The following is a 19,223-nucleotide window of genomic DNA, read 5'->3' on the forward strand; positions in this document are numbered from 1 at the left end:
GATCAATATTTATTGACGGTATTGTGATCCGCGATCCAGATTTCAAAATTTTGCGCTATGGATCACGATCTTTCAATACCTCATGCTTCACCGTCAATAAATATCGCGATACTTGGATCATGTCAATAAATACTGAACGTGTGACAGGGCCCTAAGAGACGCCACTAAAAATAAATTTAAAAAATTCGAGAGTCGAAAGAAAAAAGTCGACTTCCATAAACTGAAAGTCGATCACAAATTCGACTTTCAGGAGTAAAGTCGATTTTAGTCGAAAGTCGACTCTTCCAGCCTACTGTGTTAAATCAAGCAGCTGATTGTCAACAGGATTTCCAATTTGTTTTGCATAATAGGAGTTTCGTTATAAAAAATAGTATTTATCAAAAATGTCGAAAGCTGCAGGAAAACTTAAAGCCTTGAAAAAAACCGTTGAAAAGATAACCCATACCACCAAATTAAAAACAAATATACCAGCTGGAATGGCCGCCGCCGGCCCTCCGCTGGGTCCAATGCTCGGTCAGGTTAGTTCATACCTAAAAGACTACCACATTGTAATCTTACAAACGTAAACAGTTCCATACAATACGATTTCATTGTACAACAGCGAGCCATAAATATTGCTGCATTTTGCAAAGACTTCAATACGCGCACGGCAGATATGAAGGAGGGTGTTCCACTGCCTTGTCGTGTCTCAGTCAACAGTGATCGAAGCTACAACTTGGTTATTCACTCGCCACCGGCCACATTTTTTTTCAAGCAAGCGGCTGGCATCCCTCGCGGCGCTATGCAACCTGGTCGAGAAATTTCTGGTATGGTCACTCTGAAACATCTATATGAAATTGCCGCAATAAAAATTAACGATCCACCCAACGCCTTACTAACTATGCAGGTGAGAATATTTAAACGATTACGTTTGATATTTCATTGTGCAAAACTCAAACTTTTTCAGCAAATGTGTGAAATGCTCGTTGGTGTCGCCCGTACGTGCGGAATAAAAATTGTACGAGATTTGAACTCAGAAGAGTATGCGAAATTTTTAGAGGAACGACAGCTCGTGGTTGAAGCACAAAAACGAGAGTTACAAGAAAAGCGGGATGCAAAGATGCTGCGAACTGGTTAAGTGCCCCCCTTAGGCATAAATTTGCATTTAATAAATTAAAATAGTAAAAAAGCTAAGCAAATCCGAGCTGTCTACGATCTTTGGCCGCATTCTTTTTGCGTCGTTTTTCTAAATGTTTGCTAAGTTTCCCAGATTCTTTCAGTTGCTCAAATTGTTGTACTAATTCCTTAGCACGTCGCTCCCCTGAAAACAAACAGCATTTTTACTAACGTTATAAAGATTTAGATAGCACTTACTCTTTGTGATGTAATGTGGACGACCGCCTTTCTGAATCGTCTGTTTGATTTCTAGCTTTTCTCGATTCAAGGACTCTTGCTTCAAGTGCCATTTTTTGTCTTCAAGGTTCTTGTTGGCGAGCCTTTGAATTTCTTTTTGCAATCTCTCCCGTTCTTCACTGTTTTCAGTTTCGCGTAATTGTTTGCGAAGCCGAATTATGTCCTTTTGTCTAATTTTTACAAGGAATTTATAATTTTCTTTAAAATGATTAACTTTGAAATCTCCACAATTTGAATCAAATCGTGGGTCACGCACTTCTTCCTCAGCTTGGCGTTTATTTTTCTGTTCGACAGATATAAAAGGCACTTGTCTCTTAGCAGAAAATTCACGTGGACGATTTTTATTTAAGCGCTTAAATGAAGTCTTCTTAGCATTTAAATTCCTAGTTGTATCTTTATCGGTCCCAATTACAGCCTCCTTATATAACCTTGCACCTAACTCTTCTTTCAGTTTCATTATTTCCTCGAAACTCATTTTGCGAAGGTCCTCTCGAATGGAGCCCTTTATAAACTGTGTACACATTATGAAAATGAGATACGATTTCCAACTAAAAAACTTGTAGAAAAACCTACCCTCTGCTCTTCATTGTGGTCGGAGCACTCGCTATCTGAAGATATTGAATTCATTCTCTTTTAATCTCCGGTTTCTTAACAACGGAATCCTTTTGTTTGTAAACTTTAATCCAGAAGAATTATATTATAACCATTGTGATTATAGGTGGCAATAGAACTGTAAAAATATCGAAGATACTATCGATAGTCTGGTCACATGAAATAACTATCGATAGTTTTAGTACTGTCGCCACTACCCGCTTTTGATATTTCAAAAGACGGTAATTATCTAGGTGGGATTTGAACCCCTAAAATTGATGATTAGACGCGTCTGGACCCAAGTAACAAGAATCCGAAAGCAGAAATTAACTTTTGCGTTCAACTGACGCAAAGTTGCACGAAAAAAAATGTAATAGCTAAAAATATCAAAGTATAAAAAATATCAAAATATTCCCCATAAAAAGGCGTTTGCATTGTTCAACTTTGCATTCTACTTTTGGTTGAACGGCCTTTCAACTAATCGCTTTCAACAAAGTTGGTCGCCACCCAACATTTAGCCATTCAATCAGTGTTGCCGTTTAGGTTACTTTTAACCAATTTTGGTTATTTTTTTCTTGCCTGTGAAGTTGTTAAGATCTTTCCCGTTTTGGTTATTTTTAATATTTACTGTAGTTTTTAATTGACATAGGCCAGCTACACCTCTCGCGGTTGAGGAGAGTAGCAGCAGCAGTGGCAGCCCCAGCAGTGAAACCAAATAAGAATATTTGGAATGTATGCATTAATATTACTGACATATGTATGTATTTGTTTTTATGATATACATAATACATAATATACATGTTCGGCTAAAGACTTCCTCAATGAATGCATACTTAGATAGTACATATATAAATACCTCGTATGTGGGGAATCCAATACCACGTCATGTACATATGTACAATAAAGAAGGGATTTGGTTATTCTTTTTCCATTACTGCTTACTTTATTAATTTAAGTTAAGATTAATAATAATCTTATAGCAAGAAGGCTCAGTGAAAATACCATTCCACAGTTTTGAAAAAATCGGTTTTTTGCGCTTTTGTAAAATTTATTTACCGTCGTATATGCGGTACTACGTTCGGTGAATACGAGGTATTTCGCGCTGAGCAACGATATAGCTTAATAAGTCCAATTTTTAATTGTTTAATCCTAATCTTAAAATATATACATGCTCACGCTGATTAGGTATTTCATTGATTCTTACAAAGAGTTTTGTTTACGAAGATATAAACATTCATACATATGCATCTAATACGGGAAGAATGATTTTCTAAAATATGTATTTACGTATTACAGCCCTAAAAGGATTTACTTTTCAAAAATGCAAATAAAAATTGATTTTCTTTGGTTTGTAAACTTTTTCTATACGTACTATATAAAAGAATGTGTGATGACCTGAATTGTTAATCTAATAAAAAAATTGGTTATTTTTCCTTACATTTGGTAAATTTTTCGTCTAATCTTGGTTAGAAAGTTCTTTGAGTGGCGGCAACGCTGCATTCAATTCCAAATCGCCTTGTGCGAACACCTTTTTACATTGCAAGCAAAAGTCGATGCATAGAAAAAAAATACTTTGATACATCGATGTATATCGGAAAGTCCAAAACATTGGCTGCATTTCTTTATTCATTCTGAACGTTTGGAATAAACTTTTTTGTTAACTTAGGTCGGTGTTATGCAGAAATTTTGTTTGGCAAACTGCGTGCAATTGTTGTTGCAGCAAACTCGGAGAGAGCGAGTTTGGCGACTCTCACAGCAAACTAATTTTGTTTGGTCAAACTGCAGCAAATTCGGTGTTGTCATATACAAAAATTTTAAATTTTGCGCGTTATGTACATCTGAAATTCTCATTTCGTGTTGGCAATAGCCATGAAAACCATAATGAACGTGCAACCCTGTGTCAAACTCGACATAACCACCTCCGAGCAAACTAAGCAGCCGCCATTTAATTTGGCAAACAAAAGTTTGTCTGCATAACACCGACCTTATTCTTTATAGCAAACATAGTTATGGGCGAGTCCGATATGTTTAAACGATCGAGAGAATCGCCATTGTTGCAAAATTACAATCGAGTCAATAATCGACTCGCTGCTCTACTGTACAATCGAGATGTTTTTCGATACTTTCTAGTCGACTGACTTATCACCGACGAGATCGTGTGAACTCAATTGGTAGCTTTCGTAGCATTGTACAGGTGTGTATTAAGTCTTTAAGGGTATTCATCAAACCTTATAAATGCATTGTAAACCGTATAAACTTATAATTGTGTAAACCTTATAAATGAACTGTCAAAATTTGTATGGAAACTCGTTTACACATTTCTGATAAATTTATCCAGCGATTTTACTGAATAAACTTGATAAACTGAAGACAATGCAACTCTGTCGCAACTCTGCTATGTTTTCTTAGGCAATAATCGGGATCGGCATACAAATTTTGCACGCAAATTCAACAACGATATGATCCTGTTAGAGATATGGTTCAATTATTATCCCGTCTGTTTGTTTTGTTTCACTGATAATTCGCAAAGTTTGGTAGCCGTGACAAATGAATTCATACACAAACAGACATTCTGCCATTGTTTCTTATAACTTCCTTCAAATAAATAGCCTTTATGTTATATGGACATTTATTTAAATAGATATCTCGTAAATATAATTTTTTCCAATTTAGTGAGGTAGTTTCTATAATTTCTTTATCCCCGTGCTAGTAGTATAAAGTTAGTGACACTGCGCTTTATAACCAAAGAAAACACGACTATTGTCACATGTGTAAACGAAAAGAGAGTGTGGGTCGTTCATGTAACAGAGTGCATAAACTTATAAGATTATCTGCTTGATAAAGTTATCGGTTTAGATGAATACCACTTTTTTTTTTTTTAAATTGATACATATCGCATGCAAATTTAAATATTAAAAATATTTTTCTGAAGTTCAAATTTATACTGATTAAAGCTGAAATTAGTCAAGAACGTAAACCTACCGGTACGTAAACCCGAGTCAGCTGACACGATCTGTCTTACCAGAGCGCCATGTAAATGAAAACTCAACACCGCAGAATTTTTCTGTAGTTGTAGCCCGTAGCGCAGAAATCTGCGGAATTTAGATTTTTCCGTGTCAGCTGAAATCAGCCTTCTATAGATGGTTGCTACTTCGTCAGTTTCGCAAATGGTAAAAAGGGTATAATATCCTATTCAAAATACGTTTAAAATATTTGAAATTTACTATTGAATAAAGTTTTTTGTTGAAAACTAAGTAGTTTATATTTAGGTACGATCTATTATAGCACGAAAAATTGTATTTGAAAGGTAAGTTTATGAACAGGCATTGATGAGTGGCAACACTGTAGTAAGCAACACTGAGGGCTCCAGTAATCGACAAAATTCTGCGTATACAGACTGCGTTTAAGTATACGTTCTGCGTTCTTGACTAATTTCAGCTTAAGAAATTGTTGGGTATGCGGGCTAGGGAAAATTGACTGAAAATAACGTTTTTGTGTTTAATTACTGTTCGTAACATTAAGCACTTAAGCATTGGACTGCATACCCGAAAACCACACTTGTTAAAAAACAACAACAGTCGGTAGAATGAAACTTAATTAAAACACGTCGTTTTATGTCTTCTTAATAAAATAAAAATTAAAAAAAAATCCCTAGAAGCCTGTACTCCCCATATTAACTATTATTGATCTTATTTATTTGCTGTTTGCAGAAAAATGAAATCGTATTGCATGCGTCAATATGTTGTACTATTTACTTATAGGCCGATTCTGAACAGAAACTTCCCGGGAGTTTTTCTCTTTTCCCTTTGCTCCTATTTTCTTTTTTTACTTTTTACTTTTTCGAAGTTCGAACTTCCTCCCAAAATTTCGGGGAATATACTATACCCTGGAAGTTAATTATTAGAAGATTTCTTTCTCGGGAAGAACAAATTCCCGTAGAACAAAATCCCCGGGAATATTCAGAATTGGGCTGTTAAAAATGAGCCGTATCAGGGAAAACGGGCAGACGCTACATGCCTCCTTTTGATTGTGGAATAAAAACACATTGTGAAGATCCGTTACTATCAATGTAGAAGTATTACATATTTGTATTGTACATACATATGTATTATTTGCAATGATTCCATTTTTTTCTTAAACTATGTTCCCATTAGCGTAATTTAGAGGTCGATCTTAATTTACGCATAAATTAAGTACAAACTAAGTAATTTCGCCTTGTAAGGTCTCTCAGTAAATTAAGTTGAAAGTACGTAGTTTATCTTAAACCAAGAACCAAATCACGAACAAATCAGTGTCGGCTCTAATTTTATCGATAATAATCGAAAAAAGTATTGTCCCATTACTGATATGTCATTGTGTTTGGACGTTTTTGTTTTTAATATCGTGCGTGGTAGTTTGTAAAATATTTCCAGAAGCTTTCTCTTCTGATCACTCATCTAAAATCTAAAAAATTACCACAAACAACTCGGAATATAAAAATATACGCAAGTACTCACATTCGCGATCTCTTTTGGTTAAATAAACAATAACGCAGGGTTGCTACAAAGCTGTCAAGACAAATAAAGAATCGCGTGTTTGAACGCACTTAATTTAGTGAGGTATTTTAAACGAAACTAAGTATTTTATTTTGGTAATGTGAACATAGTTTAATAGAAATTTATTGCAAAAAAAAAAGATGTTTTTTGTTTTGACCGATTGTTATCGAATGTTAATCGCGATTGGCAATTCGTTGGCAGAGTCTGCGACGGAGAACCACCGAGGTGTTTTAAGGTGAAATTAGTCAAGAACGCAGAACGTATACTTAAACGCAGTCTGTATACGCAGAATTTTGTCGATTACTGGAGCCCTTAGTGTTGCTTACTACAGTGTTGCCACTCATCAATGCCTTTTCATAAACTTGCCTTCTCAACTACAATTTTTCGTGCTATAATGGATGGACGCTAAATATAAACTACTTAGTTTTCAACAAAAAACCTTATTCAATAGTAAATTTCAAATATTTTAAACTTATTTTGTATAGGAACTTATAACTTTCTTACCATCTGCAAAACTGGCGAAGTGGTAACCATCTATAATAATAATAATAATAATAATAATAGATTGGCGCTTACACATATGTTAGTGTTTGGCCGAGCTTCTCCTCCGATTTGTGGCGTGCGCCTTGATGTTGTCACACAAAGCGGAGGGACCTACAGTTTTACGCCGACTCCGAACGGCGATTGTATTTTTATGAGAAGCTGTTTTTCATGGCAGAAATACACTCGGAGGTTTGCCTTTGCCTGCCGAGGGACGACCGCTGTTAAGAAAAAACCTTTTTTCTATATTGTTTTGCGATGTTGCTTTGACCAGGGCTTGAACCCAGGCGTTGCGGAGTGGGAGCGCGCACTGCTTACCACTACACCACAGCGGTAACCATCTATAGAAGGCAGAAATCAGCTGACACGGAAAAATCTAAATTCCGCAGTTTTCTGCGCTACGGGCCACAACTACAGAAAAATTCTGCGGTGTTGAGTTTTCATTTCGCTGACACGGGTTTACGTACCGGTAGGTTTACGTTCTTGACTAAATTCAGCTTTAACAACCGCAGGCCAGCAGCGAGACCGAGATGATTTGGTCGATTGCCAGCGAATATGTTACATCAGCTTAAGCACGACTATTTTCGAATGGCAATTCGTCTACTAGGGAAAACATCGAGAACAATCGGGATATTTGAACAATCGAGACAATCCACTAAAACATCTCGGACTCGCTCATTACTAAGCAAACATCGATGTTTCCGATGTATCGATGTTTTTTCTGAATTCCTAACTACGATCAGCTTTAAAAAATTTAATACTTTGCGAAAATGGCGAAAGTGTTTTTAAATAGAGAACTAGTTTTCCAAACGCAAGCAGAGAACTGCTTTAGTATTAAAAACTCAATTTTACAACGACTTGTAAGTATTTCTCTGGATATAATCGCATTGTATAGGCAACGTACTATAACGTATAAACCATAATTGCAGGGCTTATTACCAGATGATATATATTTAGAACAGAATGGCCGTAAATTAATGCCAAATGACATAGTTTCTGGAGTAGCTCAGTGCCGTTTACGCGTGTTTGGTGGAAAAGGTGGATTTGGTTCCATGCTGCGGGCCATTGGAGCACAAATAGAAAAAACTACAAACAGGGAAGCATGTCGGGACCTAAGCGGGCGTCGTTTGCGTGATATAAATGAGGAAAAGCGGTTGAAAGCCGTTTTAGAGAAAATGGGAGACTTGGAACGTGATTCTCAAGAACGTAAAAAACGGAAAATTGAAAAATTGCTTGCACTTCCACGCCATGACTTCAAAGACAAAGAGTATGAAGAGGCCAGAGATAAATTGGCCGAAAAAGTAAATAGCGCAGTTGAGGAAGGCTTAAGAAAAAGCGAAGATAAACCTGGGTGCAGTAACCAATCTTTAAAACGTAAACATTCAAAACTTGGTGCAATTAATACCCAAAAGAAAAAGGCTTTATGGATCGACGAAGATATCTTAGACTCGGATGCAAGTGACGAGTCATCTGATGAATCGAATTCAACGCCCGATTCTTATGAAAAAGAAGAGTTAATAACGGACGAAACTTTACTCCATCCTGATCAGAAGAATAAAGTAAATAGCGTGGTTACGGAAGGCCCGGGAAAAATCGAAGATGAACCTGGGTGCACTAACGATTCTTTAAAACGTAAGCAATCAAAACTTAGTGCAATTAATGATAAAAAGAAGAAAGCTTTATCGAAGATGGATGAAAGTGACGAGTCATCTGATGAATCGAATTCAACGCCCGATTCTTATGAAAAAGAAGAGTTAATAACAGGCGAAACTCAACTCCAACCTGATCAGAAGAATAAGGACTCGACAAAAGTTTCAATCTAAATATCTTATTACGACTTGGTGCTCCTCCGTAATGAAGTGTATGTATTTCGACATGTGAAACACATAATCCCCAATTCAAAAATATTCATTCAGCCTTATTCTGCATTTCGACTCGAATCGAAATTTTCTCCGTTTGGCAACTTTGGTATTCTCCGTTCCGTTTCCTTTCGATCAATCTTCGAAATTTACGATTATACCTATTCTACATTTCGATCGTAGTTCAGTTTTTCTAAGTTGCAAATTTGTTGGCGGAGAACGTTTCAATTGTATTTTCGTGGGTTTAAATAATAAAATTTTATAAAAAAATTAAGTAAAATATTCTTTGCATGATTGTAAGTCATCATAAATGAATTTTCGCGATTTCTGTGTTTTCGCGAGCGGTAATACGGGCAATACGAAAAATTGGCTCAAATAATGGCAACCAAAAGGGATGTTGCGCGACGTTTTCAGAGTGGAAGTCCAGGCGTTTTTGTTTACATTATATATAAATAAGACTGTGAAATGCACTGAATGCAATTGATTCTTTTTATATAAAATTAATAGATGTATGCACATAGATACATACATACATAAAATGTGAAGTTACATAAAAAAGATGCTTTTATTATTGCACTCGTTTTTACTAACTTTTTAAAAAGAGGTGCGTATGTTGTCTCGAATTCGATTTGCTATAGAAAGATAAGCTTTGTCCTTCCCTACCTCCTGACGGCTTTCAAAATGAGATTCATTTGCGTTCAAATCTTCCACTCTGTAGTAAATGCAAATGTTGTGGAGTGCTCAAACAACGTTTATAATTTCACTGACTTTGAGCGATGAGTAATACAGTTCAAGATGAATTCCTTATGACTCTTCACTCATCTGAAAAAGATCAAACATGTCCCTAAATCTCCGCCTTTCAACTTACGCATCAGCAATCTGGGACTCATTCTTCTCTTCAAGCAATAACGCCGCGGCTATGGATTTCATTCTTATAATTATGTATCCACTTAATTTTTATTTTTAAATTACAGTGATTTAAAATATTTACAAACTTTAACTTCATATGCTGCTATTGTTTGGTGGCAAATATTTCTTTGTTTTGTTTCGATTTCACACATTCCTATGCTAACAGCTGATTTCGAAAGATGTTTTCTCTCTTCCTCTTCTTCTTTCGTTTCGATCGTAACGCAGAATACCTAAGTTCGATTCCAGCGGAGCGGAATGCGGGAACGTAATCGAAATGCAGAATAGGGCTGATTATTCCCAAATAAAAAGTCCCCACACTTTTTTGGTAGCAGTGTCATAAAATGCCCACAACACAAAATCCCAGAACTTTTGAATAAATGATATTAATAATAATTACGCATTCGATCTTCGACAGTGCTTCGCCTGGGTAAAAGATTGCCGTAAGCGCAATTTTGAAGATTTTTAGTTAGATGCAGTTATATATTTTGAAATAAGGTCTTTAGATTGGTGTTATCAGTTTCTAGATATCTCCTTTAGTTTCCGATATGTTGACTACAATTTTTTCGATATTTTAGTAAAAATTTAGTAAGTGGTGTAATCATATTAAACTAATCCATCCATATCTTAAAAATGGCATTCTCGATTATTGGATATCTTCAATTTCTGAGATATTGGCTGCGTTTCTTTATACATTCCAGATAATCCCATTTCACAGCCGGAATAAACAGAACGCGTTTGAAATATACGTTAACATATCATCAGGAACGTTCTAAAGAATAAGTAAACAAAAAAGTTTATTCCAAACGTTCAGAACGAATAAAGAAATGCAGCCATTGAGTAAAAAGTCTCATTAATTTAGTAAAAATTTTGATCACGTATTTCACACAAAGTGGCTGCCGAATTGTGGACAAATGACGCTTACGACAAAAATTTACTAAAGAAAATCCTTCATAAACTCAACTAAACTAAACATTACAAATGAAATAATTTAAGAATTTTGTGAAGTACATAGCAACATTTTCAGATAATTTGGAGAAAATCTATCTTCGAGTTTTTGAGAACTTGCAAATAACCAGCGAAGATCGAAAATCGAATGCAACTTATAATAAAGGCCATATTTATGTAAATTTGTGTAAATTAGAATGAAGTCAATAAAACTATAGTTTAAAAAACCAAAACCTTGCTATTATAATTTCCATTCGTACTGTCATCAGGTACTTGAGAACAGAAATCGCTGCATCTTTGAGGCTCATCAATATTACATAGTTACACCCCGAGCTAATAAAAGGGAGGTAAAAAGAAAGCGAGTTTATAAAAACTTGGTACAACGGAGTTCAGCAGCTCGTTTCTTTCTGTAACAATTCTCTACCAAAGCGAATTGATATATGAATTCGCCGCCTTGTTCTCTACTGCTAATGAGTAGTAGAGAATGACGTACATATATTCTCTACAAGTAGAGAAATAATCGGTACAGAAGAGTTACAGAAACGAGCTACTGGTTCGTCGATTCGTCACTCGGATGAGAGCTCAGTAAACTACCCAGGCTTTCCCACGGCACACCAAAGCTCATGTAAGTCGACCTTCGGAGGAAGGGAAACACTCATATCGGACTCTTTAATGAGCTCATTATGGGCGTAGAACTCCTTAAAGACTCGTTTATAACTCCCTGGGCATTGTCTGTGTGAAATACATTCAAATTAGGTTAAAATCGCGGCGATTTTTGAATGAATTTCACACAGAAAATAGGGATTTTGGATTCGCGGATATTGTGGTACACCCTTCCGAAATACATAATGACCGGAAAATAAATTAATTCCACAGAGTTTTATTTCGGTTTAATCACTCTTAAATTAATTTAATATGATTAATCATTGGCGAACTGCGATGAAACCCATGCAAGTCCCCACTTTAAATTTGTTAACATAAATTTTAAAGCCTTTGTCCATTGCTCTTCCGAGTTAAACTGAATTCTGTAAAAATATGTATTTATAAAAAAAAGTAGGTCCTATCTTTATGTTATGCTTACTTGATCGAATATGAATTTCCAGTTGAAGGGTCAATAATTTTCCCTTTTTCCATTTTGTATGGTAGTAGAAATTCTGTATCTCGTTTTTCAACTTCTTGCCTGAACTGTGTTAAACAGTCAAGAAAAGCAACCATAGCAGCGTCAAATTTGGTGTCCCAAAAGAATTTAAATCCTCCGGTTCCATAGAGCGGCAATTCACGATTTTCTCCAATCACTTCAACATATGAATGATTTCCAAACGGTACAAGACGATAACGTTCAAACGTCAATCCTATCTTACGAGCAAGGGAACATAACAACAACACCGTCTGACCCCAGGCAGCATTTATTTCTGACCAATCTACCGCAGCAGAGGGCAATCGTCCGAGTCGAAAATTATTTATAGTGCCAAAATGTCCAGCATGCCATATATGAAAAGTAATATTGAAAATGTTTGCATCCTTAAGTTTTTCCAACTGCTGCTCTGCGTAACTTATCTGACATTCCAAACTGCGTTTATCATCTTCTGTAAGCATTAATTCCCGGCGATGTTTTGTATATTCTCGCCAGTAAACTGCTTCTTGTTGCTGGAGCTTATTTTTCTCTTCCTCCTCTTTTTTAATTTCTTCGTTTAATGATTCTTCCTCAAGCTTAAGTTTTTCTAATTTTGACAGCATTCGAGATTCGCTCTCCTGCAATTCACCTAACTCCTTTTCTAATTCAGCTATATTTGGACAGTCTTGTTGTTGCTCAAGATTTTCCAAGTAATTTTTGTAGTCGCGCCATTCTTGTTCTGCTACTTTTAATTCTTGATCCATAATTTCTAGCATCGAATCCGCACATTCCTCACACAACGGATGGTCAATTTCAGAATTTGAGGACAGGCAGTCAAATAATTCAGCTTTAAGTTTAAAGGCATCGCTCCATTTCTTTTCACGACCGTCCGATACCAGCATAAAACCAGTACCATTAATCGAATCTGTCAAACGAAAAGGCGGAACAAAATGATCAAAAACACTTGGGTCATCTGGGTCCAGTGTATTCATATTGCCTGAATAAATAGGTACTGAAAAATTTTTAATTTAATTAGATGTAAAAAACTGAAATAGACATATATATGTATATATATATATATATAACATGATCCATACACGAAAGTTCTGCCATGGAATGCACATCGATATTTTCCAGACTCTCGTCCAATATAATGGGCTGCATACAACTTTGGCAAGCAAAGGAGACAGGAACTTTATCTTCCTCCGTCATTTTGTAAATCTTAATTGTTTGCCTTCAATAACATCTGATGAAACACTTTATACATACATACAGTAGGGTTTGCAAACCATTGATGGTAATATCGATACTATCGATGGTCGCCTACTATCGACAATCATCAATAATTTCCCCGCCGTCTTCATGCTTGTTAAAGTACGTTTACATATAAATATAATCTCAATCAAAGCTCGGTTTTTAATCATCCTGTTTATACAGCCAAATCTCAGATTATTATCCGTTAAATTTATTGTGCTTTTTGCTCTAACATCTCAAGTCAAGGAAAAGTTAAGTTTCTTTTCTCTGTCACCGTGATCACTCTTTCTGCTATATTAAGGGCCGGTTACTCAATGTCTGGTTAACACTAATCTCCGGCTAAACATAGGTATCGACGTTACCGACTCCCTGTTATATGCATGGAGTCGAAAACGTCGATAACGATGTTTAACCGCAGATTAGTGTTAACCAGACATTGAGTAACCGGCTCTAAGTTTTTTAAATTAGGGGATTCCCTTAAACTCGTAAAGTCTTAAACTGTGTAAAACTGGTAAGTTTACGAGGCTTTTATGAGAACGCTCCCTTTGTAAAAAGGTGTAAATAGGTGCGTAAAGTGGCTGTTTGACAGATCAACCAGAATTTTGTGAAGCTATTTTTGTTTCGTAGTATTCTCCATAACATCATTCCACTTTCTCTCTATAACTACTGGCTAAAATACAATTAAAAATGCCGAAAATTTGCAGAAACCCAAAGTCAATACAGTTCGCGGATGAAATTCATTCATTTTATTCGCTTATTATTGTTTTCATGTATTTTCATTATTTATCATACATTTTAGTATAAATATTTTGGCCTCTCGGCAACATTAAAGTTTACGAGGTCATTTGCGTATCAAAGGCCGGTGTTAAGCGAAGCGCACATTAGCGCGATTCCATCGTTGCGAATACGTTGCGAATTCGGCTGTTAACTTCGAATCCGCAAACGTGCGCACACTTGAGCGATTTTTTCGCGTCGATTTCCGATGTACAATTCACTCAATTTTCCCTTTATTTCGTGTATTTTCGCACTCGGCGTGCCCAAATCGTACAAAATACTATTATTACGAACGTTTTTATTAGTTTTTGTACATTACACGTTTTTTTTTCTTTGCCTTTATTGCTGTGACACCTTTCTTCTTCTTCTTTGACGCCTTCAAAACGCTGCAAGCCGCGTTTCGAACGCGTCAATAAAGAAGAACATTGAATGTTCGAAAAATTCGCAGCGACGGAATCGTGCAAGTGTGCGCTAGCGCATTAAAATGTATGGGTAGCATTGTTGTAATTTTTGGGCTTGCGGATTCGCAACGACAGAATCGCGCCAATGTGCGCTTCGCTTTATGCAGACAAGCTTTTGTTTGACAAAATAAATGGCGGCTGCGTAGTTTGCTCGGAGGTGGTAGTGTCGAGTTGGTCACAGGGTTGCACGCTGATTGTGGTTTTCGTGGCCATTGCCAATACGAAATGATACTTTCAGATGTACATATCGTACACAAATTAATATTTTTTATGATATTGTATAGGCAATTAACTGTGACCTAAACTTTGAAGTTCCTACAGCATACAATTATGCCACAGAATTCATGAAATATGCATAACGCACTAGCGAGAAACTAAACAGTAGGGTTGTGGCTTTTTGCCTCCTTTTGAATTTGAAAAACCTGTTGATACCAGGAAATGAACCATATTATATTTAAGTTGGTTTTAATATAATTTCATTTTAATCTATTTGAATTTATTTTATATTTGAACAATTCCACGTAACTTTTCCTGTGTTGTGAATCCTGTTTATGACACTCATGATTTTTAATCTAAAAACATCATAGCAAACAGCTGTTTGTGGAACGAGGCGTTGCCGGACTTGCACTTCACGATTTCATGAAATGATGCCGAGTTCATGGTTAACTTTCGTTCATGAAATGGTGTTTGTTCATGAAATGAATTGGTGAATTAGCCTACGCATAAACGTAGTATGTCTTTCGGTATCACGGCATTTTTTGTGTATGGCAACACTAGTTTTACAGAAGTTTGGCCCAACAAAATTAGTTTGCTGTGAGAGTTGCCAAACTCGCTCTCTCCAAGTTTGTTTCAACAACAATTGCACGCAGGTTGCCAAAAAAAATTTCTGCATAACATCGACCGAATTTGTCTCGTAATTCTACGGGTGGTTCGTAAATAGAGCTCCACACAAACGTTGACAGTTCCTTTACGAGGCTCGTAAATTTTCAAGTTTCGCGAGGCTTTTACGAGCTTAAGTGAAGACCCTTAATATATTTCAACTCAATTATTTATTAAAAATTCCTTTATTCTTCCTCTTCTTATTTGGCACTACAACCGATTGTCGGTTTGGGCCGAGACCAAAAAGCTTCTCCAATTGCTTCTCTCCTGTGCAAATTTGCGCCAGTTGGTTATCCCGAGCGCAGACAAGTCCTTCTGCACTTGGTCCTTCCATTACGTTCGTGGGCGCCCTTGCGTTCGTTGTCCACCCATGGGGGCGGAGTCGAAAAATCTTTTCACCGGAGCGTCCTCATCCATGCGTACATGTCCAAGCCAGCGCAATCGCTGTATTTTTATGCGCTTAACTATGTCCACGTCGTTAAAAAGCTCATACAGTTCGTTATTCCATCTTCTCCGATACCTGTCGTCCACGAAAACAGGACCGTAGATCTTGCGTAGAATAGTTCTCTCGAAAGTCCCTCATCTGTGTTCGACAGCGTCCAAGTTGCTACGCCAAGTTGCTGTTGCATGATGAGAGATTTGTAGAGCGTGATTTCCGTTCGTCGAGAGAGGGCTCTGCTTTCCAATTGCCAACCGAGCCCAAAGTAGCCCCTATTGGCAAGAGTTATTCTTCGCTTGATCTCCAGGCTGACGTTGTTGGAGGTTTTTATGCTGGATCCAAAATGAGGAAGTGTATATAATTTTGTCAGTTAAAACTTATTCGCAAAATGAAGAGTGTACACAATTTTCAGTGTAACCTTAAAATTCACAGCTACATAATCCAGGGGCTCTATTCTGCAACTTTGAGAAAATGTAATGTATACCGAGTTTAGTTTTTACTCAACGACTAAAATTCAGTGGGCCTGAGCGCATTATCGATCGCACACTGGACTGGGCAGTCGGCCAAAAACAGGTTTCAGTTTTGTATACATGAACTACGCATGATTATGTTAGTCCATGTGGCACATGCAAACAAAACGAAATAGAAAACATGTTGTCTATGTGTGCGTGTCAGTCCACCGTCAATCCAAGGTGTATTAAACACGCCTTGCGTCAATCCGCGATTTTCGCAGCATGAACCAACGACTACAGATCACCTAATCAGCCATCGTTGTATTTGTAATCGATTTTCAGAAAAAAGTTTTCGTAGCGTTTTTGACGTTTTTCGGGTTTGTTTACATCGTCTTCTACCTCTTCGTAGTGATTTTTTAGCGATTGAATGTGTTTTCTGCAGCGATTTTAATTATACATTTTGGTTTATTACATATTTATGATATAAAATAAAGTGCTGTGTGATCGGAACAAGTTTGTGCGTATGTTTGGTTTGCCAAAAGGCGTAAATTTGCGTGAAAAGTGGGTGCACGTTTGTGGCCAGAACGTTGGCATTGAAAAATCGACCCGTGGTAATGATATGCGATTGTAAAACACTTTCAATCATGAAAACCATATTTTATGAACTTTTTTTGCTAATTGTCATCAAGTTTCACTTTGTATATTTTATAATAAATACCAATTTAATCGCACTCAATCACCGCGCCTTTTTCGTTTTCTTTGTTTGTTTTCATTCTTAGGCAGATGTCAAAAACACTCAGAAATATACTTTTTTCTTGCTTCTTTGATTAGGTGATCTTGTATTTTTGGTTCATGTTTTCGCAGACTGAAATGAGCGAGGTAAACTCGAACTCTCTTCCCGCTCTTATCCACACAAAACCGGTTACTGCCGTCCCTAAATTGGAGCGCTAAGCGTTGCGTTATCCATTGTCGACGAGTGTCAGCGCGCGCTATCCCCAAATCAACGCGTCGTAATTTTTGACTTTTTCTCAGATCCTCTCGTTTTTATTCTCGTTTCCTCTTTCACTTTTTTGTCCTTTCTCTTTCTTTCCGTCTTCCGCATCCAACTTCAACACGTAACGCCCTGTCAAAAATGAAAATTCCATTTGCTCGGCGTTAGCGCCGCGTTATTGTGGGATGCTTCATACAAATTGTATGGGCATGAGGATTTTTGACAGTTGTTTGGCGCTTGACGCGCCAATTTAGGGATGGCAGTTAATCGGACTCAAGAATGATAGAATACAAGATTGCGCCAATCGAGCTGAGAGTAACTGGCCGTGACGTCAATAAATACCTGAATGAGAGAGCAAGACGAACTCGACAAGAAAAAGAGGAAGCGTCGAACAAAAGGCAGTATTGCCAAGTTCTCAATTTGAAAAAGCACCAAATATTTATTGGTGTATTTTATGGACTTTATATGCATACATAATTATATTGTAAGGATGCCGATTCAAATTAATAAAAATCAATGTTTCTTGCACGACGGTCCATTTTTTCTGGCTTGATTGAAGTTGCTGCCACATATTTTGTTGTCGCTTATGATTGTGCCATGATTTTATTAAAATTTTTGTGAAGTTGCTTACCACGCTTATGATTGCTATAAATTTTGCTTCCATTTTTTTAAGATTTTATAATTTGGTATCTTCAAACTAAAAACAAAAGTACCAAAAACGCACCAAGCACCAAACTCAAAAATGTTCGGGTTTTGAATACCCACTAAATTTGGCGCGAAAAGCATTAAGTTGGCAACAGTGAATGTAAACAAAAGTATTTTATGACGTCAGCGATTGGGTGGATGCTGTCAAATCGACGATGAGAGGGTTAGCGGTCCGCGAATGGCGCGACCTTTATTTTCTGGATCGTGAGGCGGACTGAGCAGTCCAGTGTGCGGAGGCCCAGTGAGTTTTTGTACAGTTATACAATGTTCTGACCGACAACGAAAACACCTTGAAAACGAGTTTTGGGATTGTGGGCTGAAGGCTGTTCACACCGACTGTTGGTGTTTTCGTTGACATTTCTTCCATCCATTGTTTACAGTTTTGCTGCACAAATACAAAACGAAAATACTTTTCCTTCAATTTCTTTTCATTAACAACCTTTTATCTCCATGCTTATTTTATTTTGGTCAGCCAATTAACAATAAATAAATAAATAATGGCGTATTAAAGATGATAAAATATGACTTCCATTTCGATAAATAATCGAAAAAAAGTAGTGCAGACACCGATTGTAATGAGTGGAACGTGAATTTTTAAGTGGTTTTCAGCGAAAACTTGTTTTCGTTTGACAGATTTTACATTGACGAAAACACAAGTTTTAGGTCGAAAACCACTTACTGAAAGTTTCGTTTAATTTCTGAGGCGTTGTTTATTTTAACTTGAAAATTTTAAAAATCATAGTAGCGGTCCGCTCAATGCGCCACCTTGGTTCTCTACATTGCGGCGAAAACCGTAATACGTTAGTAATTGTATACGAATAAAGGGTAAAATTTTCACTGTGTAAGTGTAAGAATAATGAAACACAGCTGAACAATTTTAGCAGCACCCAAACAGCACCGAAGTTTCCACGTGCAACTATTGTGACATTTCATTTTGTTGTGCAATTTCGTTGGCTATCGCACACACACAGGTGACTGAAAGTTGTCTCTCTCGCACCGCTCCCATTGCAGTGGCACCGTGTTGCTTCTTTGCAAGTTTACTTGAATAAGTGTACCTACAGTAAAATAGAATCATACATTTTTGTACAATATTTTTACTATTTGTATATGCATATAAAGCATATCTAATTGATGAAAACATAAATTATTTTCAAATTCGTGGGTTTTATTTTAATTTTGATCACTTGTGCAGTCTTTTTTACCGCTAAATAGCACATAAATTACGTAACTCACGTAGATATCTTAATATTTCTTTCAATATTTCGTTTAAAATGCCAAATTTCTTGCAAATACATTAGAATTTACAAAGAAATTTCGCTACTAAGTGCCTACTTTGCGTACTTTTCTACTACCATTTTCGCACCAAGGGATTTCATTATTTAC

General features: G+C 36.7%; 4 protein-coding genes across 4 annotated transcripts; 2 read left to right on the plus strand and 2 right to left on the minus strand.

The window, feature by feature from the left end:
• The first annotated feature begins 171 nt into the window (after window positions 1–171).
• On the plus strand, window positions 172–1,183 carry mRpL11 (mitochondrial ribosomal protein L11). Its single transcript, XM_017610172.1, has 3 exons — window positions 172–518; window positions 602–886; window positions 947–1,183. Exons 1-3 carry the CDS (start codon window positions 384–386, stop codon window positions 1,115–1,117), a joined length of 591 nt encoding a protein of 196 aa, XP_017465661.1. The 5' UTR covers window positions 172–383; the 3' UTR covers window positions 1,118–1,183.
• Window positions 1,118–2,132, minus strand: LOC108358709 (ribosomal RNA processing protein 36 homolog). The gene is made up of 3 exons (XM_017610171.1): window positions 1,966–2,132; window positions 1,354–1,894; window positions 1,118–1,300 (listed from the first exon to the last, which is right to left on the minus strand). The coding sequence occupies exons 1-3, from the start codon at window positions 2,017–2,019 to the stop codon at window positions 1,170–1,172; spliced, it is 726 nt and encodes a 241-aa protein (XP_017465660.1). The 5' UTR covers window positions 2,020–2,132; the 3' UTR covers window positions 1,118–1,169.
• A 5,362-nt stretch (window positions 2,133–7,494) lies between these two features.
• On the plus strand, window positions 7,495–10,281 carry LOC108358707 (protein SDE2 homolog). Its single transcript, XM_017610170.1, has 3 exons — window positions 7,495–7,918; window positions 7,988–8,968; window positions 10,117–10,281. The coding sequence occupies exons 1-2, from the start codon at window positions 7,829–7,831 to the stop codon at window positions 8,879–8,881; spliced, it is 984 nt and encodes a 327-aa protein (XP_017465659.1). The 5' UTR covers window positions 7,495–7,828; the 3' UTR covers window positions 8,882–8,968; window positions 10,117–10,281.
• Window positions 10,282–11,631: 1,350 nt separating this feature from the next.
• On the minus strand, window positions 11,632–13,200 carry Atg6 (Beclin-1-like Atg6). The gene is made up of 3 exons (XM_017610177.1): window positions 12,983–13,200; window positions 11,853–12,897; window positions 11,632–11,796 (listed from the first exon to the last, which is right to left on the minus strand). The coding sequence occupies exons 1-3, from the start codon at window positions 13,095–13,097 to the stop codon at window positions 11,691–11,693; spliced, it is 1,266 nt and encodes a 421-aa protein (XP_017465666.1). The 5' UTR covers window positions 13,098–13,200; the 3' UTR covers window positions 11,632–11,690.
• Between the last annotated feature and the right edge of the window lie 6,023 nt (window positions 13,201–19,223).

The sequence above is a fragment of the Rhagoletis zephyria genome, unplaced genomic scaffold (genome assembly GCF_001687245.7).
Source record: "Rhagoletis zephyria isolate East Lansing unplaced genomic scaffold, Rhagoletis_zephyria_1.1 Rzeph_scaffold_00285, whole genome shotgun sequence".
Classification (NCBI taxonomy): domain Eukaryota; kingdom Metazoa; phylum Arthropoda; class Insecta; order Diptera; family Tephritidae; genus Rhagoletis; species Rhagoletis zephyria.